General features: G+C 34.2%; 2 protein-coding genes across 2 annotated transcripts in view; both read right to left on the bottom strand.

Annotated features, from left to right (window-relative positions):
• On the bottom strand, nt 1-15973 carry LOC148946532 (U6 snRNA phosphodiesterase 1). The gene is made up of 5 exons (XM_089097417.1): nt 15835-15973; nt 9592-9734; nt 6011-6185; nt 1999-2155; nt 1-240 (listed from the first exon to the last, which is right to left on the bottom strand). The coding sequence occupies exons 1-5, from the start codon at nt 15906-15908 to the stop codon at nt 64-66; spliced, it is 726 nt and encodes a 241-aa protein (XP_088953543.1). The 5' UTR covers nt 15909-15973; the 3' UTR covers nt 1-63.
• Nucleotides 15966-27077, bottom strand: part of LOC148946533 (U4/U6.U5 tri-snRNP-associated protein 1) — a 21395-nt gene continuing 10283 nt past the window's right edge. The window contains exon 2 of the mRNA XM_089097415.1: nt 15966-18105. Coding sequence (XP_088953541.1) covers nt 15966-18105 — 2140 coding nt within the window. The remainder of the gene's footprint in view (nt 18106-27077) is intronic.

A 27077-nucleotide genomic window follows, 5' to 3' on the forward strand; every position in this document is an offset into this window, starting at 1 on the left:
ATATGACAAAGACATACGTAACACATTTTTTTGTATTATTAGAAAAACAACAATTAAAAAAAACTAACGGTCACGTAGGCTTAATTTATACACTTTATGGGCACATTTAAAAACCAATTTTTGAACGTTTAAAACTTCAGTAAGTAAAGGTTCTGCTGAAAATTTGGATTTAAAGCCGGAACGAATTTCTTCTGAGTGATCTCCAAGGCACCAAGCAAAACTAATATGAAATGAAGGATCCTGAAAGTTTAAAAGTTTAAACCTAAACAGACGAAACAACAGTAAATAGAAAACAAACATCACATACTAATTCTGTGGGTGCCGGATTGAGGATGGCAAAAGATAACTAAAACGCAGCATGCAGCCGTGCAAAAAGCGGGGTAGCAAAGTAGCAATGCTACTTAGCAGTTTTCAAATTTTTTGGCAGATTTTGTCTGAAAATACCATTTTTACAAATAAAAATACTTTTTGCTCAAAGAAAAGCTGTTGTGCTGCTTAAGTGTCGGCAGCTTTTGGAATTCTATCGAATTCCGCTACTGGCAGCTTTGGAACTTTATCCATACCTGGCAGCGTGGAGATCAAACCCCTACAAAAAGCTTTACAGAACCCACAAATACATTTGGTGTTTCAACACTTGAGTAGATAAAAAAAATGAGCTGCATTCTTATCCTGAGCAACCCTAACTCGGTATTCATCATAGACCTAAGCAGAGGCAAACTCAACCCAGTCAATTGACCACATTATTAGTCAATAAATTTGACATTTTTTCGCTCAACAACAACCCAGTCAACTGAACACAGGAATCAACACAGACAACTTCGCACAGGGAAATCAACATATCAAAAACTCAGTTAAGCTAAATCAACTCAATGTTATATATAAAGCACTTTTAAGCTAAGATTGATAATATTACAAAGTTTGAATAAAATCGGACTTCAGTGCAAAAATAGCAACTTCATAAAGCTTTACATCGCAATTTACACTGAAATGTTTTTAATGTTTTCTAGGATGAAGTTCAGAAAAATTCAAACCAAAAATGATATGTGATAATAGCCGAGGTACCTAAACACGCCATTCTTACCCTTTAATATTCTTGTATGTTTAATTATATTAATATATAAAGAATAGAATATTCTTTAATCTGTATTAATTTCAATTTACAATGCAGTATTTTTGACATTCTGACATTTTTAGCTTTTTCTCAGTTTTAATTCTAAGAACTTGAAATGTTTCTACCTTGAAACATGTTTACTTTTTTATTATGAAGTTCATAGAAGTTCAAACTTCATGATTTGGCGTTAAAATCACAGCCCCTTAACAGTTTTAATATTCTTGTCCTGATCTTCTTATACTTTACATTGCAATATTTCTCAGAGCCAAGTCAAAGTTCATGTTTCCTTATCCTGTTAATGATTCAGCAATGCATAATTTTCCTAATTTGTAGCTTAACTATTGCTAAGCCATGGCTAATTGCAAAATAAAGCAGCACTATACCTGCGCGTTTTAGTTTCATTTCAAATAATTTGTTCCCATTTAACTTGTTTTTCTCATACTATTATATTATGAAATATTATATATATGAAATATTTTTAACATTTTTGTCATAATATTAATATTGTATTCATAACTATTTGAAATAAGAGGGGGTGGGGGTGGGTTTCCCCCCACCAAATATATTCTCTGTAAAAAAAAAAAGAAGTAAGAATAAGATAATAAACCAGTACTCGGCAACAAAAACTTGGTTTTGAATTTAAACAAAGACAATTTGCTTTAGTCTAGTAAAATTCAAGCAAGACGTGTCGATTTCACTTTTTACTAAGTTGTAGCAACTGATGCAACTATTATATGCAGAAAGTACCAATTCAAGTTTTGAAAGAAGAATAACACTAAAAACTACGATAATTTGTCCCCTAATTTTCAATATTTTTCAAATAATGTGCGCGGTCCTCTGATTTGAATTTGTTTTTTTTTTCGTAAAAATTCTCAGAATGTTTCTACCTTGTAATATTCTTGGAGGCCGTACTCATTTAAAAGACCATCCAATTTCTTTACAAGAAGAATTAGATTATCAACGGGTTCCACTTTTGCTGCTATGAAGGTACGCGTTTTCTCCTCATTTGTGTACGTCTCAAAATTGGCTAACCTCAATTTGAACCTAAAAAAAATAAAGTAAATTAACCCAGGAGTGCTGGGAAACAAAAATTATAAAAAAATAATTTTGATTATTGCACAATCACTAGAAGTTTATATATAGATTGTATAAAAGGAATAATATATACATATTATTCCTATACTATATATATATATATATATATATATATATATATATATATATATATATATATATATATATATATATATATATATATATATAGGAGTGCTGGGAAACAAAAATTATAAAAAAATAATTTTGATTATTGCAAAATCACTAGAAGTTTATATATAGATTGTATAAAAGGAATAATATATACATATTATTCCTATACTATATAGGATATATATATATATATATATATATATATATATATATATATATATATATATATATATATTATGTTACTATGAATGTCGACATTCACAGGAGTGAATCACTAGAAGTTTATATATAGATTGTATAAAAGGAATAATATATACATATTATTCCTATACTATATAGGATATATATATATATATATATATATATATATATATATATATATATATATATATATATAGGAGTGCTGGGAAACAAAAATTATAAAAAAATAATTTTGATTATTGCAAAATCACTAGAAGTTTATATATAGATTGTATAAAAGGAATAATATATACATATTATTCCTATACTATATAGAATATATATATATATATATATATATATATATATATATATATATATATATATATATATATATATATATATATATATATATATTATGTTACTATGAATGTCGACATTCACAGGAGTGAATCACTAGAAGTTTATATATAGATTGTATAAAAGGAATAATATATACATATTATTCCTATACTATATAGGAATATATATATATATATATATATATATATATACTCTATATATATATATATATATATATATATATATATATATATATATATATATATATATATATATATATATATATATATATATATATATATATATATATTATGTTACTATGAATGTCGACATTCACCGGTGAATGTCCGGAATACCTTTTTTTCTCCTTGGATTTAGTCAGCGTTGCCAGTCAACTTTTTCAACTTAATGCAAGGTTTGATGATGACAGGTTAGGTTAAGTTATGTTAGCTTAGGGTTTTAATCCATTTCCGATATTTATAACCTAATCTAACCTAACTTAAGCTTTTACCATCATAGCTTGCATATGACTGAAAAAGCTGAAAGCTAATTGAATCCAAGTAGAGAAAAAGGAAATTCGAACAGTCACCGGTGAATGTGGATATATTTTTTTTCTTTTTTGACTGTTGCGCCTTAATTTCCTTCTTTATAAAGTGAGCACCTTGGAATAGGAATTTATTTTGGGCTTCTGGGCTTCAACACAAACCTAATATATATATATATATATATATATATATATATATATATATATATATATATATATATATATATATATTATTCCTATTATACAATCTATATATAAACTTCCAGTGATTGTGCAATAATCAAAATTATTAGCGATTATCAAACGATACTAAAATCGTCAAAAAAGGGTGCGCAACCAGCAACCAACGTGATTTCTAAAAAGAAAAGTATTTTTCTTCCAATTATTCATACTAAAAAATATACAACTAAATATTGGCTTTATAAAGTGAGCACCTTGGAATAGGAATTTATTTTGGGCTTCTGCTACACCAGGCCAAAATACTACAGTTTTCCCTTTTTTGGTTTTGTTTACAATATTTTTTTTTTATATCAAATATTGAGAATCACCCTCTAATCAACATCAGTTGGAATGACGCTGCATGTAATATTTTTGTTTCTTAATGAGCTTGTAAGCACCTCTGGGTTAATTTACTTTATTTTTTTTTAGGTTCAAATTGAGGTTAGCAAATTTTTGAGACGAACACAAAATATTACAAAAAAAGAAACAAAAATATTACTTGCAGCGTCATGCCAACTGATGTTGACATGACGCTTATGAATGAAGCTTAAGATTGATGAAGCTTATGATGAAGATTTATGATGAAGCTTAAGTTAGGTTAGATTAGGTTATAAATATCGAAAAATCCTGGGTTAAAATCCTAAGCTAACATAACTTAACCTAACCTGTCATCATCAAACCTTACATTAAGTTGAAAAAGTTGACTGGCAACGCTGACTAAATCCAAGGAGAAAAAAAGTATTTCGGACATTCACCGGTGAATGTCGACATTCATAGTAACATAATATATATATATATATATATATATATATATATATATATATATATATATATATATATATATATATATATATATATATATATATATATATATATTATTCCTATTATACAATCTATATATAAACTTCCAGTGATTGTGCAATAATCAAAATTATTAGCGATTATCAAACGATACTAAAATCGTCAAAAAAGGGTGCGCAACCAGCAACCAACGTGATTTCTAAAAAGAAAAGTATTTTTCTTCCAATTATTCATACTAAAAAATATACAACTAAATATTGGCTATATAAAGTGAGCACCTTGGAATAGGAATTTATTTTGGGCTTCTGGTACACCAGACCAAAATACTACAGTTTTCCCTTTTTTGGTTTTGTTTACAATATTTTTTTTTTATATCAAATATTGAGAATCACCCTCTAATCAACATCAGTTGGAATGACGCTGCATGTAATATTTTTGTTTCTTAATGAGCTTGTAAGCACCTCTGGGTTAATTTACTTTATTTTTTTTTAGTTTCAAATTGAGGTTAGCAAATTTTTGAGACGAACACAAAATATTACAAAAAAAGAAACAAAAATATTACTTGCAGCGTCATGCCAACTGATGTTGACATGACTTGGATGTAACTGGAAGTAACTTGGAAGTAACTTGGATGCTAAATCAATCAGTCCTTTAAACAAACTTACGCTTTGAATAATAAACTCACGTTGATAAAAGCCGGCGTATTGGGACCTACCTTCGTCTTGTGAAAAAGTGTGACCAAAATTCTAAAATGTGAACTTCAATTAGAATGGTCGAAAGGTTTCAAAAATCTGCCTTCAAGAACAAGACAAGTGCGGTCACAAGATGAATGCTTAAATTATACAAATATCCCAATATTATTTGCAATATAATTATATACAACATAATTATTATATAACTATAAACAATGCAATTATGAGTATACATAAAATAAAATTATAATAAACTATCATAAAACAACATGATTAGATAAATAATTTGATTCGTCATTCTTTTCCTCCAATGAGACTAAAATTAGAGCTATGGAGTGCGTAAATTTGCAGCTCCTAGAATTTAAGTGGTTTTTACTCCAGTTCCTCTAGTATTCAAAGACTGATTCTTCTTATTTTGGATAATTAGATTTTAATCTCTAAAATTCTTGGTCCATTTCAATTTGTTATATTGTTTAAACACCAGATATTATAAGAAATGATTGGCAAGGCCAGTTCCCTAATCTAGAAAAGGGTTATCTAAAATTTTCGAAAACAGGGAAAAAGATCTGGACAGTGCTAATTTATTTTCATCAAGTTTAATTAAAGGCTAGTTTTCAAATATATTCTACATTTTTTCAACAAATATTCATACACGCAGGAACAGTATTATTTTTAATTATGATCAAATTTTAAAATCCAGATCCTGTGGCCAAACCTCCTGGTTAAAGACATATGTCATTATAACTCTCCCCATATATTTTTTTGTAAGTCACTTTTGTTTGAATGGAAAAGAGGGGGGGGGGGGAGTCATAGAGGGTCAACACATTTCAATCCAATATTAAAATATGCTTCTTCCAAAAATGTGAATAAAATCGAAACGGTGACTGGGTTCACGGAATAAGTTTATAAAGTTACCTTGGAACACATCGCGCTGTGCTTGCGACTCCTTTAACAAAATCTTCTATCCAGTGGTGACGCAGAAAAACGCTTCTCGTTAGACTCAAATGGGGTTCTTCTATATTTTGTATTTGATAATTCGGATACTGAGCAGAAAAATGTTCCCACATTTCGGTTAGTTCATCTCCACTGTCTTAGGATAGAAAAACGAAATTAAAGAGGCTGTCGGAGCTACATTCCTTTCACACAAACTCATTATGTCATTTATGGTTAGTTTACAAAAAAGGAACGTTTTGATGAAAATACAGAAATAAATTTGGTAAAGAAAGTGATTGCCAGAATTTGAAAAATAAACGAGGGAAAGAAGAGACAAAAAAGAAATAAAAAAAAAATGGCGATTAGCCTTATCAGTTGTAATTAGTGTTTAGTAGTAATTATTAAAAAAAATCGTGTTCCGAACTCGACCTTCCATTCGTGAAGGAGAGCATCGTAACTACTAAACTACAGCAGTTCCCGGGTTTTGCCACCTCCCTCTGCTTGCTCGGGCAGAAAACCGACGATAACAATTACAATAAAAAATCTAGGAACTTGAGGGGTAAAGGTCCGTGCTGGCGACTATTGTGCAAAAAAGTAGAATATAACTGTGAACAACTGAACAACTTTGTTTACGCGTCACACTACTAATCCTATATCCTACTAAGCCTATACACTAATCTTGAAACTGAAAGAATTTTCTGGTTTGTATAAAAAAAGTACTTCACTAATATTCGATCTTCCTTGAAAAACAACAATCACATTACTATAGAGATGACTCATGGCCCGTGCAAGCTTTCATTTCAGGAGAAAAAGACAAAATTGATACTCAATGTATGAAATTCGGCATGGGAGATAGTTATACCCCTGCCCTCGTCCCTTAGGTGTATTTTGCAAGAAAACCGAGGGTCAACAGCAAGACCGGGGGCCAAGAAGAGTGGAGGGAGGCTACGCAAAGAGCCGGCTCCATGTCTAGCATTTATATATGGTCAACTCTCAATTATTCCAGGTCTTCAAAGCAACCGAATTATCTTAAGAAAAAAAGTACATGCATGGCAAAAGCACTGTGTAACTTAATTACGATTACACCATCCATAAAAGATAAAAAAAATCTTCAATAAAATCGTAAACTCAGAATGATCAAAAGTTCAGTTGATGACAAAAGCGATTTTTCTGAAGTTTTAATGTCAACAAGGGTTTCTCGTCTGTCTTAAGCACATAAATTCTTTGCTATCACCACTGACAATACCTTTCAGATCAGTTGAAATGGTCCAGCCGATTTATTGGCATCAGTAAAAATATATTCACTTTTTGCCCATTACTTCACTAAATGCTCGCTTTTTATCATTAGCGGGTGGTGAGACTCACTTTAGTCATTTCTGAGAACAAAGGATTTTTGGTTATCACGATAGCACGATCAAATCAGAATATTTGGCAAGACGTTCTACTGATTTTAAAGCAACAGTATGTACTAATAAAAAAAGAAAAGAAAAAAGAGCTCTCGCGCACTGATCTAGTATTATGCCTATACCTACTATGCAGCGGTCTAGAGCTGTCACTAGAGATACAGATGTGATCGGAGACAAAATACTCATAGATAAGCGCTCCGGCAAATGCCTACGACGTTCAAAATTCTGATTGCTTAGTAATCAGAAATGATGCTGAAGCGACCACCTTAATTCCAAGACCGGATCTACTAGCCAATCAAGTGACATTTTGCAGCAGAAGCTTCGATATGAACATGATCCTTTGACTGTCGACAGAATCTGATCTGTTGTGGATCCGAGCAATATTTCGATAACCAATCCTTGTTCAAATTACTTGAAGGTATTTTAAGACAGATAAACTCTTTTTCCATTCTCTTGGAAAGCTCCTGTTTCAGCAGTAAGCAAGGGCGTACTCATTTCACAAGGAGGGAGATCTTTGTAAATTTTACCGAATCGATACCTGATTTATGCTGAATTTTCTGCAGAAATCAAGAATTTTTCTAAAATTTGCAAAATTTCTGGCGGAAATTTCGCCTTTGGCAAAAAAATTACCAAATGCCAAAACCATTAGAGGGGCGGCACGCCCCTACCCACCCACCCCCACCTCGGGCAGCCCCTGACATTAAGTAAGTCTTCACGGAGTATTTCTGTGTGAATGAACGTATTTAAGAACGTAGTTCAGTGCCCCTTCTGTATGAATAGATTTCGGACAATTCGTCCAGCGTTTGAATTTCTCAGACCTTTTGTAATCCTGTCTTTAACAGGTTCAACGTCGGCAATGATATATCTTATTCTACATATTCTCATTTCGACCAGTGTTTCCAAGAAGCTAATGACGTTAAGTATAAAATCGCACATTCCAATATTATAATAAATAATATTCCTGTAATATAAAAGCAGGTGGATTGGTCTTTTTGTAAAATTGAGTTCTACTAAATGTAAACATTCTCTTTGGCATAGACAGTATTAGAATAATTTGCTTATAATTGAGAGTATCAAATTGTAAAATTTAGAAAATATTATTCGTCATGGCTAGTATAGCTCAGCTACGAGCTATCTCGTTGACACTTGACTTTCAAATTATTAGCAGCGATACTAAAACTTACATTAAGCGTAAAAATGACTAACGAATGAAATAGTCGAAAGGCCAGGTCGTGTTTTTACCTAAAATCCTTTCCTATGCTAGGATCCTAGATAACGTTACATACTATGCTTCAAATAGTATCCTCGGCACAGGCCCATACGCAGGATATTTTTGGAGGGGCAGAGAAATAATTAAAAAATAAACTATATTTGATAATTTGCCTAAGAAGCACCCTGCAATACAGGAAAATTTGGAATTTCGGGGGATCCGGGTTCTGAGCCCCCTCTCCCTGCGTCCATTCCTGCCTCTGCATACTTTGTTTCATTGGCTTCCCAACCACAAGAATGGGGTTTCATGTTACTAACCTGATACGATGCCGACGAGTGCGAAGATTGGTTGCAACCCGCGACAGTTGAAAAAGTGGAATTGCTGAATAATAGCCAACAAAGAGGCTATTGGACTTCTTCATGACTACATTGCTCAGTTTTGATATTGCTATATCTATTTTTGCCTCTCTTGCAGCCCATAAGTTTATTATCTACATAAATACTAGATAATATGAAAAAAGCATGGCAATACATTAGCAGGTTCCTTCCAAGAGATCCCTCTAAAAAAATCCACGTTAGATATTCGATATTTTTACAGTCTTCTGTTTTTTATTCTTCCCGGATTCTCCCCGCATCTGGCAAAGCTTTACTGAATGCTAAACGAAAGCATTTATCTACACTAAAGAGCTGTTTTATCAGGAGATCATCATTCCAAATTATTCTCTTAAAACAAACTACATTTTTGAGAAATGAAGTTAATTATATAGGAATTTATTCCAGCAGTAACTTCTGGTGAGTACAAACAGATGTGGGCAGATATAGAATGATTAAGCGACTAAAACGACTAAACTTTTAACTAATCACGCAAAGCAAGAACTAAATTAAACCATATTTTAATTTTTTTTTTTAAATAAAACAGGTCTTGAAAATACTAAAACTGAGTCTTACACGGTATCGAAACAAATGTAGCCCAATTGCCTGCTTCATGTGGAACAGCTCTGGTGCGTCCTCGATGGTTTAGTGGATCCTCGTAGTCGCTTTTGTCATCGGTTTGAAATATCGTCGAAGCAGCCGGTAAGTCAGTGCGCACCCTGCAAAAGTGACTCACTGTTTTCCAGTCAAAACGCAGAAAAGGGAAATATTTTATTGATGAGGAAACACAATTTTCAGGCAGGCAATTTTTACCCTACCCCCTTTATTTCACAGACTATGCCACTCATTAAACGAGGAGCGTACAGAAACTAAGTTCAATTGTATAATAATGACAAGTCGAATAACCATTAAAGAAAAAACTTTGAAACATTAAGTATAAATATTTGTCGTTGATGGGGAGAGGGGGCAGGTGTTAGGGAGATATAGACAACAAGTGAACATCATTTTTTATACAATCCTGAAAAAGGCTCATGCCAGGTTTGCCTCTCACTCAGACTACCTGTCTTGGCTTTGTCTCCAGTGCCTTGACGGCGACTTGATTTTAATTCAAAAATCAACTGACTCGGTCGAGGCCTTCGGCTGTTCGTTTATTGAATTCGTAATAAAGATTTAAGGATTAAGGATATTCGTCATAAGGATTCGTTAAACGAATCCTTATTAAGTTCGTTTATTGAAGTTTCACTTTCAGTTCGACAACTTTTGGCACCAAAGGTTGCACACAATTTTTAACATTAAAAATTTTTAAATTTAGTTTTCTAAACACAATCCCATGAAGAAGAGAGCGAGAAGTTTTCATCTTTTTTTAACAAATGAAATCATTTCTTGGTGTCCAAAGCTTCAATAAAGACAAAAGAAGCTAGTAAAACAGGATGGGGATCAGACATTTCAATGATGAAGGAATACAAAAATTAGTGCCTCAATAAGACAAGTTCTTAAGTGATAACTATGTTGACTTGAAAGATAGCTGAACATTTGAACTAAATGCTTCAATAATTTTTTTTTTCTTAAATTTTTCTTTGATTTTTTTTTTTTTTTATTGAAAAGGGAAACTTACTTTTTGCGTCCTACGAATAAAATATTCTGCTTTGTTCTCACCCAGTCTAATAAAAACTTAGTGCGCAAATCATCTGTAATTTTTACTTCTAAATCTTCAGCGCGGAGTGGTTTTAAAAAAAAAAAACAATAATTATAATTCTCACACGACAATTGTGATACGCCTCAAAAAATTGATTGCATCAAAAAAGCTCACAGCACCTGCGACAAAATTTTAAGAATGTGATGGCACTTTCGCAGCTCAGCAAAGCTTTAAATTAAGATTAGGCTTAAACGGAGATTTGCATAACACCGAGATTTTAGCTAACACCAGACCCATTCATAAAATTTTTTGTCAAAACTTGGCGCTCGTTGGAGCCAGCACAAAAGTACATTTTATTTTTTTATTTTTAATTTGGTATAGGCAGCCAATTATAGAATCTCATTATAAATCCTTATCTGTATTGATTAAAAAGTTTTTTCGACTGAAAGTAAAGAGCAACATTAAAATGTAAAACCAACAGAAATTATTTCACATATCAAGGTAGCTGCCCCCTCCGCAATACCCCACTCTTCACGCTAAAGTTTTTTCAGCATTTAAAAAAAATCTTCTGATTCTACCCAAACGGCCCTTTTTTCTCAGGAGTCGTTCTTAAAGGATTTGGACGAAAAGTCAAACTTTTTTTCTGTCAAAATTTTGACAAAAAGTCAAAATTTATTTTAAAGAGCGGGGTATTGAGGGTACAGCCTCTCTCATATATTAAATAATTTCTGTTCGTTTAAGTTTAATGTTACTTCTTACTTTCAGCAGAAAAGAAACCTAAGTTTTTAAATGTAATTTCTGATCGTTTTAAAAATAATGCCTGGAAATCCGCCTCACCTCCAATGAAGGTTTCTGTCACGCCAAATACTCCCTCTCCCACCGAAAATTCCATCTTTGCTGAAATTTTCTCCAACGGAAAATTTCTTGCTGACGATTCCACCTGAAAATTATCCTTTGCACGCTTTCATTTGAAAAAAAAACTTCTTTTTTATTTAATTTCTGGTCGTTTTTCAAATTGAAAAAATCCACTGCAAATGATGTGACGTTTACTAGGCTATTAAATAAAAAAAAAGTTTTTTTTAACTGAAAGTAAGGAGCGACATTAAAACTTAAGACGAACAGAAAATATTACGTATATAAAAGGGGCGGTCCCCTCCTCAAAGCCTCGCTCTTTACGCTAAAGTTTGACTCTGTCTCACAACTTTATTTTTTTAAACAATAAAAAATATATTTTTAGCCTTGACAAACAACTTCCTGTAAAAATATTCGTTATCTTCTAAAACGTTTATTTTTACTATGTTTTCAATTTTACCTTTTACTATACATTTTTTTATCTTGACAATCCCCCACTGAAAAACACAGCCGTGTTCCATCTCATAATGGCACTGCATTACTTACAATAAAATTTTGATTACCTACTCCTCTACTACCACTGTATATACCCAACATGCGCATGGATAGAAATTTTTTCCCGGGGGACCACCGTATAGCCTGGAGAAGGGCGGCAAATTTGCTGCCTTGTCTAAAAACATGGCCTTAAATTCGCATTTGAGGATTTCTTAAGGGATTAATTTCCAAGGGGACACGGCTCCCAGTCACTTATGGCTCCCAATGGCCACGTCTCTCAATGGTTGAATATCCACTTGGGTCAAATATGACTCAACAGCATCTTTTCTGTGTATAATCTGATGCTTCTGTCAGAGTTGTTCTTAGTTTATGAGACAGGGCTGTCGGGAGGGAATAGGGCCTAACGCTCATGACCCAAATCTCAAAAAGGCTCAGTACGAAATGTGTTAAATGGGACGTTACTTCGGGATTTTACTTTTCAATGTCGCCGTTTTTTACGTATAATCGCAACATTCTTTTTTTATGATTTTGATGACTCATTTTTTCGCACTAAATAATAAACTGAAAATTTAAACGGAGTCTGCTATTAAAACGCTTGAGAGTATTTACGCAATAGTACATAACCCAAAAATATAATTAGAGGAGAAAGGGGGGATGGGGCGTGCAGTTCTTCGCATCAAATACATAGAGTTACTTCCAAGACCTATCAAACTCTTCTATTAGTACCGTAGAGGTAGGGGGCAGAGGATTACAAATAAATATGTCCTCCCGGCACTACCTAAGTTCTCGAAAGCCCTGCTTACATATCCCTGAAACTCACGGTAGCAAAACTGACCGCTACCATTGCAAAAACGACCATTTCCGAAGATCAACTTTAGGAAGTAACTGTTTTTTGCACGTCCGAGAATTCAACTCTCAATGAACAGGTTGCTAAACAGAAAAAAAGCGATAAGAAAAAAACTTCCAACTTTCTTCTAAGAGCCCGTGCGTCAACGCGGTACTATGTTTTGTAACACTGAGCAGGCATTTTTATAACATCCTCAGTACTTTTGTTTCTTCTCAAACCTATTTTTACAGTAGAGTATCAAAGCTATCCAATTTTTGACACTTCGTCACAGTTAGGGCGTCTCAGGCTTTCCACAAAACTTCCTCTTCTTCATCAACACCGCTTTTTTACTCATCTTGTTTTACCTACACTTCTTCTTTTTCTTTGGATTCTTCCTCTACCCGCAGCGGGCTGCTGCAGCTGAGATTGAATTTTGGGTCCTGTATTACCAAGCAGAGTTTAATCCCACTGCACCACCAAAGGAATCCCAATCAGGTTTCGAGTATGTCCAGTTTTTTCTATATACCCAAATTACCAGCCTACCCCTCTCAGGTTTTTATTCTTGCATTCTCTTATTGCACAGCCCTTGTTCATCACCTATATAAGAAGGATAGAACAAATCCTATCTGAACACCTTATTTTATGTTCATGGATTTTGCAAACATTACCCCTCCTCCTGTATTCACAGCTGCTTTATTTCTAAGATAACAAGCCGTTACTAACTCTAACATGACATTCCTTGGTACTCTCTTATCAGCCATACAAGTTCTTTTCTTTTTCCCCAAAGCCAGCCGTAAAGCAGACGTTCTAAATTACATATTCAATCAGAGAAAGACTGAAAATTGGGCCTAAAATCTAATCAATAGATAACAGTTTATTAACTCTCGTTCCATGGACGTTGCCCAATCAAGATAACCCTGGCCAACTCCAGAGACGGAGTTAAATATTTTCTCAGCGGGGCAAATGTAGACTTTATCGCCCCCTGCCGTACCATCAATACTGTAAATATTACAATATAAGCTTGTTTCACCACCCCCCCCCCCCCCGTGGCGCTTTTCCCCTCTACCCCCTCGCTCCAGCCCTGGCCAGCTCTTCTAGTTTGGGGTTAGGTTACAGTAAGTTGTTTATCAAGACAGAATATTTCAAGAACCCAAAGTATATTGACAAGGATATTTCATTGAAAAGAAAATGGAATTAGAAAACATTTTATTTTAAAAAAATGCTTCCACAAAAGGTGACCACACATATAATTAGTATGGTAGCTCACATATGGATACACCTATTTCTAATCTCATAATATTTTGTGTATGTTTTCAAAACTATAATTTATTCTTTGCTATCACTACCACACGAAAGTAAAACAGAGTAAAGCCTACAATTGAGTAATTGAGAAAGTCACAACAGCAAATAGCTCGAAAATTGACTCTAAAATGTTCCAGACAGCATATAAATAGAGCATATATTTGTTGATTCTTCCATTAAAGTTGGACAACTTATTATGGAGGGAGTGGGAGTATATGTCTAAAATACATCTTTAGGCGTTAGGAGATACTGTCCAATTAGTGCTCAGCATTAAAAATGATCTAGTTCATCCTTTCCTATTTTCAAATTATTCGCACTACAACCAGGGCTGTATTTAAGTCTTTGGCGCCCCTAGGGCCAAGCGTTTTTGGCACCCCTAGGCCCAAGCGATTAACGGGGAAATCCCGAAAATTCATTGATGGTGGAAGCCCTGAACAGAAGGCAACTTATGAGTATGAGCCAAAAAGAATGCAAGAGAGAGGTGATACCGAACTCTCAGCTTCCATTCTTGGGAGACATCTGACAGCATATAAACTGCTACGCAATTTCTGTGGTGTTTTAAAATCACTTTTCTGTGAATAGACGGCGCAGCAGCCAAGTGCACCTGGCACTTAGACGATAAATCACATCAGTACACTTTTTGTTAAGAAAAAAAAACTGAGTATTTATTTTTTTTTTTTTTTCACCCCTCGACATTGTGCGCCCCTAGGCCCAGGTCTAGTGGGCCTATGCTAAATCCTTGGGTGACTAAAATAAACCAGAATCTTAATTTTTTTCAAAGCCATCATAACCGAGTCCTATTTTGTGCATTTACACAGACATTTCAGTCTTTGGAAGAAAGGAACTAAAAATATCAGAACTCGTTTAAAAAAACTGTATTATTACTCTTTATTACCCTCATTTTTTATTATTGGTCTTTACTACTTTACTACATGCATTATTTCAGTTTATTTCTTTTTAATAATACCAGGTTTATATTATATTTCTTATTGCACGTTGGCTTTGAGAAGATCCAGTGTCCTTAAACAAAGCTGCAGATGGAAGATTCAATTTCAATCAATCAAGTCTGAGATCCAATTTCTTGAAAGCTCCTTTTCCAAACTTTTAACACTAAAATCGTCACCTAATAATCAAGATTCTGAACTGCTTTTGAGGAACTATCAGAGCACTCTCAAAACTATGCCTGAATTTTAAGATCCATTCCAAGTAACACTTGTGTTGGAGGGGACAAATATCCTTGAGTCCTCACTTTAGGACGATTTGTTGTACAGACTGCATGTCTTTTCATGACTGATTACACCAAGGTGTATAATGACACTAATTGTTACACATATATTCAAAATATCTTGATTTTTGAGGTCTATGTTACAATTTTAGCCACAAATTCTCCCTCTAATTATTTCAGGACTGTACCCAGGGTGCTTATTCAGGAAGAAGATGGGGGTCTAACAGTGAAACAGATTCTTTTGAGCTACTAAGCAATCAAAGTTCGCATTCTTATTATAGTTTTTTACTCTTCAAGAAGGATATTTAACCCCAAAAACTTGTTCCTTGGGTATAGCTATGAATTCTTTGCAGCATTTTACTGGCTATTTGAAATAATCCTTTTTATTGAGATATCATTTCCGGATTTTATAAAAATATTACCATTTATCACTTCTATTATATGAAACAAATGAAGTTTAAGAAGTAAGCAATAAAGTTGTACCTTTTGGCCACTCTTTCTTCTAATATTTCTTCCACTTCTTCTTCGGATGAACTGTACTCACATATAAGGTCCATAATTTTACAAGCAAACAAACTTCAAGAAAAATACGTAACTAAAAAAAATATTTTCAATTATTTTCTCTTAGCAAGATTACCTGGAATATCAGATTTTGATTTCACCAAAGATGTAGCATTAGCCTTGCTTCCACTAATAACAACAAAGGGTGTATTTAATTCTTTTTGTTTTTCTTGAAGTTTGTGTAAAGTATCAAGTGACTGAGATGGCTCTGTAAGAAGCGACTTGTCTTGCAGTTTTCTTTCACGCTTCTCTGATTTTGTTTTACCAGATCCTTTCCCATGGAATTTATGAGATAAGTATCTAAAAGCCTCCTTCTGATCCAATATATGCCCAGAGTCATCTATATATTCCAGCTTTACATCTGGCTTATATCCAGCCTTATCTTTAAATTCTGAAATAGGGCCACCATATCTTTCACGCCTAGAATATTTATCATCTTCAATATTTTTATCTTCAATTGTATAATTTTTTGCTTGCATATTACGAAAAGCAGCAGAGACCGTTCGCTTATTCCCGGTGTCCCGTTCAACATAGCCTTTAGACCGGGCAAACTGCAATGCTGCACCGAGTCCTTTGGCAACCATAGGCTCGTCATCAAGAATTGAAAGTCGACTCACTGCAGGATGATTTTCTTCTGCCATTGGTTCTTCCTCTTCCATATTAACTTCTGCCCATTTGCTTCTTGTCTCTCTCTCCTCTGGTTCCTCTTCTTCTTCTGATTCTTCCATTTCCTCTTCTTTAATACTAAGCCCAAGCGTTGATGTGTCCCCAATAGATCTACAAAATTCAGAGGTAGCATTGAATACCATCCCTCCTTCTTGCACAGGTGTTTCTTCTTCTTGTTTTATTTGTTCAAGTATTTCATGGATTGAAGATTTCTTTGATTCTTTATTCTTCAATCGCTTTGCTCTATTCAAAGAAGAATCAACAACAATTTTGAGCTCGTCAGGCTCTTCGATTCTGATTCCATAAAGATCTTCAGAGGGAAAAGCTGTATCATCAATGACTCCATCTATATCACTTGTGTTCTCTAACTGACGCCTGTCTCTGGCACCAAGGTCATTAGAGCCATCGTCTTCCTGTTTAATTGCCAACAAGTCATCAGCAGTTAAAACTCCATTTTTACGAACTTTTCGTACTTTCTTTTTTGGTTTCTTAAAAGCAACCATTTCGTCAGGAGTATAATAATTGCTTGCTACTTGCGGCGCTGGCATTTCCAATGTCTCTATTTTTCTTGATGCCCTTTGCAGTTTAGCTCGTATTGCCTCGGTAGCTTTGCGATTCCGTTCTTCTGGTGTACCATCTTCATACCCAATTACAAAAGATTTCTTCTTTTCAGCTTCTATTTCTCTATCATATTGACTTAAAATATTTTTCTTCTTTGGCATTCCAAACTCATCAACCTCTTCATCTTCATAAGCTTGATATGTCCCCTTTTGTTTTTTCAATTCAACATTCTTTGCATGTCTTTCAGCATCTATAATATTCACATTTACTAAAGTATCTTCATCTCCTTCCAGTATACTCTGATCTTTCAATGTTAGGACTACCTCGTTTCCTTCTGCAAACTTTTCCACATCGTGTTCCACTTTCAACCCACCTAAATGCCTTGCTGTATAAGCACGGGCCTTTTCTTTTCTCAAATCTTCTTCAACAAGATCACCAACGCCAAATTCATCTTCTAGTTCTTCTAACATTTTTGCCCGTCTTTCTGCTTCTTCCTTTTCTTTTTGTTTTATCCTCATTTTCTGAACCCATTCACTTGTATCTTCGTCATCAGATTCAGCTAAGCTTTTGACACTTTTTAGTTTCTTCTCAACTTTTCGTTTTTGTTGTCTTTCCTTTAGTTTCTGACGCAGCTTTTCTGCTTCTTTCTTTTCACGAAGATTTATAGCTGGCTTATGTACATCTTTCTTATCTTCTGATTTCCCCTCCCCCACATCTAGCGGTTTTAGTCCAAGTTTTATCCGCAATTTATTCGTTTCTTCTATAGAAAGCGATTCGCCAGCTCCACTGGATTTTTCAGGACTATCCACGATTTCTCCTTCACTTGCATATTCTCCATCTTCTATGTCAGGTGCTAATACTACTTTTTTCTCGACCTTTTCTTCTTTGATTCTCTTTTTATCTTTCTCCCTATCTTTATCTTTCTTGTGCTTTTTGTGTTTTCTCTCATGCTCCTCAGTTGGTGACCTAAAATAATATTACATTTAAATACATGAACACTGAGTAAAACAGGGAGGGGGGGGGGTCTGGGATTGCAATATTTTATCCAGGAAGGTGGATTGAATTTGTCGAAAAGGTTATTGGTAAAGTCAGCTATCAAGTTTTTCTTCATCTTTTAAAACTTCTCCTTCTCCCTTCTCCTTCTCATCTTCAAACTTCTCCCAAAGGTGCCCCTAGAGGGATTTGCTCATCATGGTTACCCATCCATGTTGACTGAATCTGCTACTGGTTAATCCCAATTTCAGGACAAGCAAGGTGAGTTTTTTTTAACATATTCCTGCTAGTAAGGGTAGAATAAACACGTTTGTAGTGCTCTCAACTAATTTAGATCAACAGTTTACTATAACTTTAGATAATTATATGGTTGAAGTTTTTAAGAGACTTGTTGCCTGTCTTCCTGAAATTCAAGTTTCAACTAGTGATAGAAGGATACCACAACTCTTCCCAATTCCAACAGCCTACTGATACTAGCCTACTTAAAGTCTCAATTCTGATCATTAGCCAAACTGAGCATGGTAGTATATTATCAACATATTGAGTTTCCACTAATAAGTGGGGCAACTGAGGCTTGTTACATCCCTTCTAATATATGGGCTTTTGGTCAAAATAACTTTAAAGATTTTTTACTGTTATCTCAGTTGGCCTCAGGTGACTTAGTGGTGCAAGAATTTTTTTTTCTTTACTGTTATCTTTAAAACTTATGCTTTTTATGTTGTGTTTTTTTTATGATGTCTAAATCATGGAAAGAAACTTTCTTTTCTTTAGAAAAAATACAAATACATGCATTTTGCATTTTTCTTCTTGCATATCTTTATAACAGTTTCAACTTCCAGCTTTACTTAGTATCTACCTGCTTAATACAATTTAAAATTATACCAATTTTCTCTTGAAACAATTCACGGCTGATACTCATCATTTTTGTTCTAACTAAATGAAGAGAGAGATATAGGAAAGGGGAGAGAAATTACAGAGAAGGAAGGATAAAATCTTTTTTTTAATGACTTATCAAACGCCAAACTTGCATTTCAGAGTCACACTTAAAAAAAGACACAGCCAATATGAAGAAGCAGGGGCGTCTTTTGGGGGGGGGGGGAGGCGTTGTCCCCTCAATAATTTAGAGAAAAAAATTATTATATAACCCATACCCTTGACTCTCTGGATATGGACCCCTCTTGCCCCCCCCCCCCAAATAAAAATTCTGAAGAAGAAGACAACCATACGAAGAAGAATACAATGAATTTAGTCAAAAGATTAAAAAAGACCAAATATAAAAACCAATATGTGAAAAAGATTAAAAACAAATAAAATTAGTGAAGTTTATACATAAATTAAACCAGTTAATTAAAACATGAAGAAGGCTAAACAAGAGAAACTTCATAAATAACAAGGAAGAGGAGGAAAGATGAGCGAAAGGAAGAGGAAGAAACAGAGATGGAGCAGCAGGAGGAAGGAGGAGGAGATTAAGATATAGGATAAAATGCTAACTAACCAAGTGACAGCAAAGAGATTAAAAATATAAAATAAAGATTAAAAACAGCCCATCAAAACACCAAGAGAAAGCACACGTACAATTAGATTAACATTCCCTATGATGGAATTGCAAAAAAGATAAAAATCAATGTTGCCAAATTTAAAACTGCTTACTAGAAGTAGCAAATAAAGTGGAAACATTATGCAATAAAGTGGAAACATTATGCAGTTTTTAAGGGATCATTTACACTAAAATAACCTGATGCAAGAGCCAGATACAAAGAAAAGTTTTATTCCCTCCAAAAATCAAACCAAAAAATATTGAGCTGTTCATGACGAATTTAAGCATAGCCTATATTGTCTTAAAATATAAATTAAAAGTAAGTAGACAAATTGATTTTTAACCTCCCTTATTTGTAGATGGTGATATACAGCCATCTGTGCAGCAGGCTTTTTCAAGCTCAGGCACTTATAAAAAAATATCATAATTCTTCAATTTCCCCATAGTTTCCGCTTAAGTTGCCTTTCTTTTTGGGTGACAAAATTGCTTGCCTCCCATAAAGCTTTGGGCGTTATAGCTTAATAAAGCTTTGGGCGTTATAGCTTTGGGCGTTAAAGCTTGCCTCCCATAAACCTGGCGTTATATGCATGTTTTGGCAGAAATGAACTACAACATATATTAAAAAAAATAAAACTGAAGTCAATAACGTTAAGCCTTATTCTGCTTTCTGAAATTTGAGCTAGCCAAACTAGATAGTGGCAAGCTCAAACATGAAGGTATGAGGTACCTTATGTACCTCATAAAACTTTTTGTCCTTTTTACTATCTTAAATTCAACAGAAGAGGTTTCAAATCAATCAAGTTTTTATAACGGCAGGGTTATTTGCCCCTCCCAAAAATACAGAGATATACAATTGGCTTGCGAAAATACGTCATAGGTAGAAACTAATGAAATTAAAGCACACTTTTTACAATCAAATAATACAAGATGAATCTTTCTTTTTCTATCTGGTTCAGATAACAGATTATCCTAGACTTAAATCCTAACCGAAATGATCAATGTTACAATATTCTTTTAAAAAAACCGTTTTTATTTGTATAATGTAAAATGTGTATGCCCTGATTTTTTTTTAGTGCAAAAAAAGTCAGCAAATGCATTAAACTAAGATAATTTAGACAGTATTGATCTCATTTATCAAGGAAATAATAGTTGAATATTAATAGTGTAAACAAAAAGTTTATCATCAACAAGGGATGTGTCAAAAGCCATTGTAATGGATATATTTGTGTAATAGAGGTCACATTGTTTTAATGTCCCTTCCAGGTAACTACTAGGGCTGTAAAATTTCCAAGATGTGCACTATTTTGCTTCCTAATTTTATCATTCCAAGTGTTAATTTGAATTGTTTTATTAATATTCTTTTTTAATGTCAATCTGTTGACTTTTTCTTTTTTATAATTTTTATTCTGTAGATTTTTTTTGCTGCCATCGTCATTTTGCCACTTATTGCTGCTGTTCCATTATAGCCCTGATTAGCCAAGCTTTTTAGGTTAAGCTCAAGGCTTTCAAGAAACTGAAGAATTAACAAAGAGACCATAAATTTATTACTAACACAAAACCAAGAAAATTCTAATGAACGTTTCCAGCAAAGATGTGGCAGATGCTAACAGATTGCCACTCAATGTTGGAAACATCTCATCTGCAACCAACAAAAAGCATGGGCATGCATTTATTTGTATGAGTCTGGATTGAAGAAGAAATTTTCCATATACAACAGTCAGACTATTATGAATTGTAGGAAAAAGACATGTGACACTTGTAGCTACACAAATAAGATATCCATTCAGAATTTTGCCACCATGTTTGCAGTCAGCTGCAGAAAAGCTTGAAAGTTCCCATCATTATGAGGTGGTTTTCCAATACAATTGGAGCCAGCCCTTCATGCTCCAAGGGCAAGCTGTTGTCTGCAACTATATATTATGGTTTCAACAAAATGTCTGAGCTTTTGCCAATATTTCTAAACTTGTGCTTCCTTTGCTGTACCTAACTGATTGATGATACTATCCTGCTTTTTCTACAAAAAAAAGAAATAAAGCATTTTGTTGTTAAAATACAGTTCTGTTACACTCTGCTAGCTGGTTATTTTTTTTATCATTTAGTTGCATTTTCCAGTTTCTGAAGAGTTACTGACAAGGTTACCTAAGCATTGGCGGTTACCTTTGGCAGTTGTTTTTGATGAAAAAAAAAAAAAAAAAAATCTTCAAAAACAACATTCTCCAAAGCATCCAGCTGAAGTGAGTCCACCAACTCAACTGGAACTTCAAATTTTGTCTCTAAAGGATACTCTAAGAGTGGAAAAATATCTAGACTCCAAGGGTTGTAAAGCAGACACAGTTTAGAAAGTACATCTGTGACATGTCCCTGTATTTGCATGTGATATGATATGAATATTGCCTGTGCTTTGCTTACAGTTTTCATTGTATTGCAGAATATTGTAAACTAGGTTTTAATTACACTGCTTAATCATCAAAAAAAAAAGAAATTTTTCCATGGTGTCAGAATGATGTAATCAACTATCCCTTACCCCAGGTCAATCGGAAAGTAGAGAACTTCAAGGATGCTTTGGATAGATTCAAAAGTCATGCAAAACTAGTGTTTTAAGACGAATTGAGTGGAAAACAGACTGTTCATTTCCATTAAAATGGCTAGGTGAAAAACAACGCAATATTTTTAGCAAATGGTCTCTTGCTGAGGGTAAAAAGAACCACATCATAGTATAGGCTACATAAAGAAGTTTGATGAATGTTTTAGCCAATCCTTGAATCCCATCTTCTCATGTTGCCTTTTCCACAAACTTGATCAGAATGACCTTGAAACTGTAGAAAAAATATGTTGTTGAAAAGTAACTTTATGTGGGTGTAATTCTGACCCTTGGAGAGGGTATGGTTACAGTCCTAAGGTGATTGAAACTAGGGTAGCGTGCCCTTAGGTTCGGCCTGACTGATCATCTGAAGCTTACATACTGAGTATTGACAAGAAGCTTAAATAATGTTGTATAGAGAGGTTTGGTATAATACGATAACTTTTGTTAAACTTTACAGCAGGCAACAGTAAAGGACTTAAACTCACAATTGATCATAACTAGTACATAAAATATATAAGAAAATCACGTAGCACGTACTATATCGAAACAATCCAAAATTCAATCATAATAAAAATTAGTTCAAAGATTACGACGCGTTATTGCAAAAACTGGCATATATATATACTTTATACCCTGACCGCAGGTCCCGTTTAAAAACAAGGAAGTGGGTATTACAAAATCCTGTACCTCTATAGCAATTCTGTCAACTCTTAGTTTGGTGGTCAGTTTCAAAACTTCTTATCTAGAACCCATTATTTCCAAACTTCTTTACAACTTATAATTTGAGTTGTTGCCTTTTTTAATGGCTTTTATTAAGTTCAGAAATATGTGACAAAATGGTCCAAGACAGGCTGATTTATGGAATAAATTCACAAGAGATGCATAAAAATTACTGCAAATGGGATGAGCATTAGCTATTACTCAAGCAACCACCACCACTTGAGCCCACACAGAAACCAAGTCATAACTTAAATCAATGTCAGCAGTATCAACATCAAGCAATAAAGAACAGTTCAAGCAAGAAATTGACTTATTACAAATTAGCAAACAACCTAAAACATCTGCAAGAACTATCAAGGCGAGAAGGCAAGACTGCTATCTCTGTGGTGAGAAATATTCTCCCATGCATGAATGTCCTGCAAAATGAAAACTCTGCAGCAAATACAACAAATTGAAGCTTTTTACCAAAATATGCAGAGGTGGCAAGAAAACTATCAATTCAACCGAGTCAAGCAAACTACCATGATCGAAGCTGTAAAGAAGATGAACTCTACATTCACAAGATTTCCATGCTAGATACAGATGATAAACAATATTCTGTTCTTCAACTTAACCAACAACTCAATGTCAGATTTATAATAGATAGTCCTACTGTGGCTCAAGCAAACATCCTAACAAAGTCCCTACTTGATAAAATTAGGCACAATCCCTCACTCCATCCTACCTGCCAAATTCTTACTAGTTTCTGTCTCCAAAAAATCCCAGTATATGCCAGCTCCTTTTCTCTAACAATAATGAAGTTTGCTTATGGTAGATGTAGCCCCCCCCCCATCAATATTGGAATTTTTTGCAAGTCACAAGTTGCAGCTGATAAAATGCATCCTTACTATCAATGAATCATCAGACAACCTTTTTACCAAATCTGAAGATATGCCATCCTCTCCTCATCAACCAAAAGAAGGTAGAAGTCTACCTTCAAGGCCAAGAAAAAAATCTCCAAAAAGAAATAGAGGCATATATTCATTCTTTAATGGCCTTGTTCCCAGAAGTCCTGTAAGGCTACTTGAAAAGAAAAATGGAACACTATTAGACCCTTCCTTAGTGAGCCTTGCAGACACAATCAAGTCAGGCTAGCCATCAACTAAAGTCCAGACACCAGCTTTCATATTGCAGCATTTCAATTCCAGACATGAACTCGTAGTTGTTGATGGAATAATTCACAAAGGAAATTGCTTGGTCCCCAGAGTCTTCATCTCAACATTACGAAAAGTATGCATGTCTCTCACCTTGGTATTGTTGTTATTGAAAAAAATACAAGCAAAGGGCTAGGACAATTGTCTATTGACCAGGTATGACCAAGAGTATTGAATAATATGTCAAAAGTTGCCCAGTCTGCCAAACATTCCAAAGGAGCAATCAGAAAGAGCCTTCCAAACCCAACCACCCATGGGAATAAATTGAAGTAGATTTGTTCTGTCTAGAAGGAAACCACTTTCTGGTTATGGTTGACTATTATAGTTGATTCTTTAAGGTTGATCATCTAGGAAAAAACACATCCTCCCAGCAGGTCATATCCCAGCTAAAGGACAATTATGCAAGATATGACATCCCTTGCATAATAACTTCAGATAATAGCCCATGTTTTACCTCTTCTATATTCTCAGACTTAACTGAGAAGTGGCCAGTAGAACAGAGACTGTCAAGTCCATATCATGCCCAGTTATATGGTTTGGCAGAAAAGGTTGATGACACAGCAAAAAAAAATAATAAGAAAGACACGTTTTTGCAAAAGTAAAATCAGCAATGCCTTTCTTGAGTATAGAAATACTCCAGTAGATGGAACAGAAACCTCTGCTCAGTTGTAGATGAGAAGGAAATTGCACTCCACCATACCCTTAAACTTCTAGCTCATCTAATGGTCCCTAAAAACGAATTCACTAATCTTTATTTTAATCTTTAATCTTTAATCTTAAAATTTAATCTTTCATTGTGCCTTTGCTTTAACTCTTCTTTGTGGGCAAATTTCTGTTGGTAGATGTCAGCAAGTGCTTCAGCTTTTTTGCTATCATCTTCAAGTTGGATACCAGATACAAGTAGGGGATGCTTAATGTTATTGTTCTTTTTTCCTGCTCCCATGAATCTGCCTTTAAAATGAAATTCTATTCTTCTTCAAGTAAAAAGAACAGTGAAGAGTTTGGCAGGGAGTCTATAATATTTATTAAAATGTCATAATTTTCTCCTCTGACATTTTAATAGACTAAACTAAGTACCCTTTAAGGTACTGTAAATACTACCAGCATGCTACCTTTTAACCAGCACATTAAATACCAGCCATAACCCTTCCACATCTGCTTTACATTGCTCCTTTCTGCATTTTTTTTACAGTTACAGATAAAAAGCACCTACAATCCCTCTTCTTCATATTTGCTAAATATCTTTTACATTTGCCCCCTTGGACAAGAAACCATAAAATCATTCATTTGTATAAGCTAGCTGACATGGGCGTCGGAAGGGGGGGGGGGCAGCTGCCCCCCCTAGAATTTAAAATTTTCATCATATATGGCTGAAAAAGCATATAGTTGGTCAAGCAGCTGGTACAATCCCCGCCCTCACACTATCGACTGCCCCCCTAGACTATATGCTGCCTACGCCCATGCTAGCTGACCCTAACATTAGATTTAATAAATCTATATCCCGTTTTCCAAGTAAGTTTAATCCTCCATGGTCACCAATTTATTCACAGTAGTTTGTTTGTATTAATATAATGTAGGCCTATGCAATTAATTTTTTTTTGTGATATATTTGGATTTCAATGTGTGTGTGTGTGTTTTTTCTCTCTCATGTCTTTTTGTTACTTAAGTGATTACTCCATCTATGTACCCTTTTTTGGACAGGCAATAATAATAATAATACCAATTTTTATTTTTTATTTTTTTTGTGAATAAGAGTATGTGGACCTCTTATGACATCAATCATAAACTAGATGGCAATCTTTTTTTATATAGAAGTTGCAAACTTTTAAAATCATGAACATTTTACCATGGTATATCAAACAGTTCGTGGTAACAAACTGTAAGTAAGGAGCAACCCGGCTCAATGGTAACCGAAACTCTAAAAAACGGAATTTTGATACCAATAGATACATCACAACAATCATATTTTAATTTTGATTTCAAATATATAAGTTTCATCAAGTTTAATCTTACCTATCAAAAGTTAAGCGCCTGAAAAAAATTGGCTGATTTTCGAAAAAAGGGGGAAAGACCCCCTAAAAGTTATAGAACCTTAATGAAAATCACACCATCATATTCAGCGTATCAGAGAACCCTACTGTAGAGGTTTCAAGCTCCTATCTATAAAATTTAGAATTTTCCATTTCTTGCCAGAAGAAAGATCACTGATGCGTGTTTTTTTTTGTTTTTTTCCCAGGGGTGATCGTATCGACCCAGTGGTCCTAGAATATCGTGGGAGGGCTCATTGGAACGGAAATTAAAAGTTCTGGTGCCCTTTTTCAGTGACCGAAAAAAATGGAGGGCAACCAAGCCCCCTCCCACACCTATTTTTTTCCCAAAGTCACCCGATCAAAATTTTGAGATGTCCATTTTGTTCAGCATGGTCGAAAATATTTTAACTATGTCTTTTAGGATGACTTAATACCTTGATGCCCCCTAGGGGAAGGGCTGAAAGTTAGGAGCTTTACCCAATTTTAACATATAGTATTGGTTATTGGGAAGTATACAGAAGTTTTCAGGGGAATTTTTTTCTGGTAGTGGGGGGTGGGGGTGGGTCGGGGGTTATATGGGAGGATCTTTTCATGAAGGCAGTCTTCTGGGGGGAAGGGACAGTGCTATTAAGGAGGCGCCAGATTTCCCATCATTATTTAAATGAAAATCAGAAGTTAAAAATAAAAAAACAAGTTTTTCAACTGAAAGTAAGGAGCAATATCAAAAGTTAAAACGAACAAAAAAATATTAGCTATATGATTGGGTTCACCTTCTAGTCAATGCCTCGCTCTTCAAGCCAAAGATTTTGTAGTACTTTCATAAGAGCTATTTATTCTAATTAACGGCCTTTGTGATTAAGGGGTCATTTCTCTGTCTCACA

This window comes from Artemia sp. Qi Xiang Cuo, chromosome 11, assembly GCF_049724085.1.
Source record: "Artemia sp. Qi Xiang Cuo chromosome 11, ASM4972408v1, whole genome shotgun sequence".
Classification (NCBI taxonomy): domain Eukaryota; kingdom Metazoa; phylum Arthropoda; class Branchiopoda; order Anostraca; family Artemiidae; genus Artemia; species Artemia sp. Qi Xiang Cuo.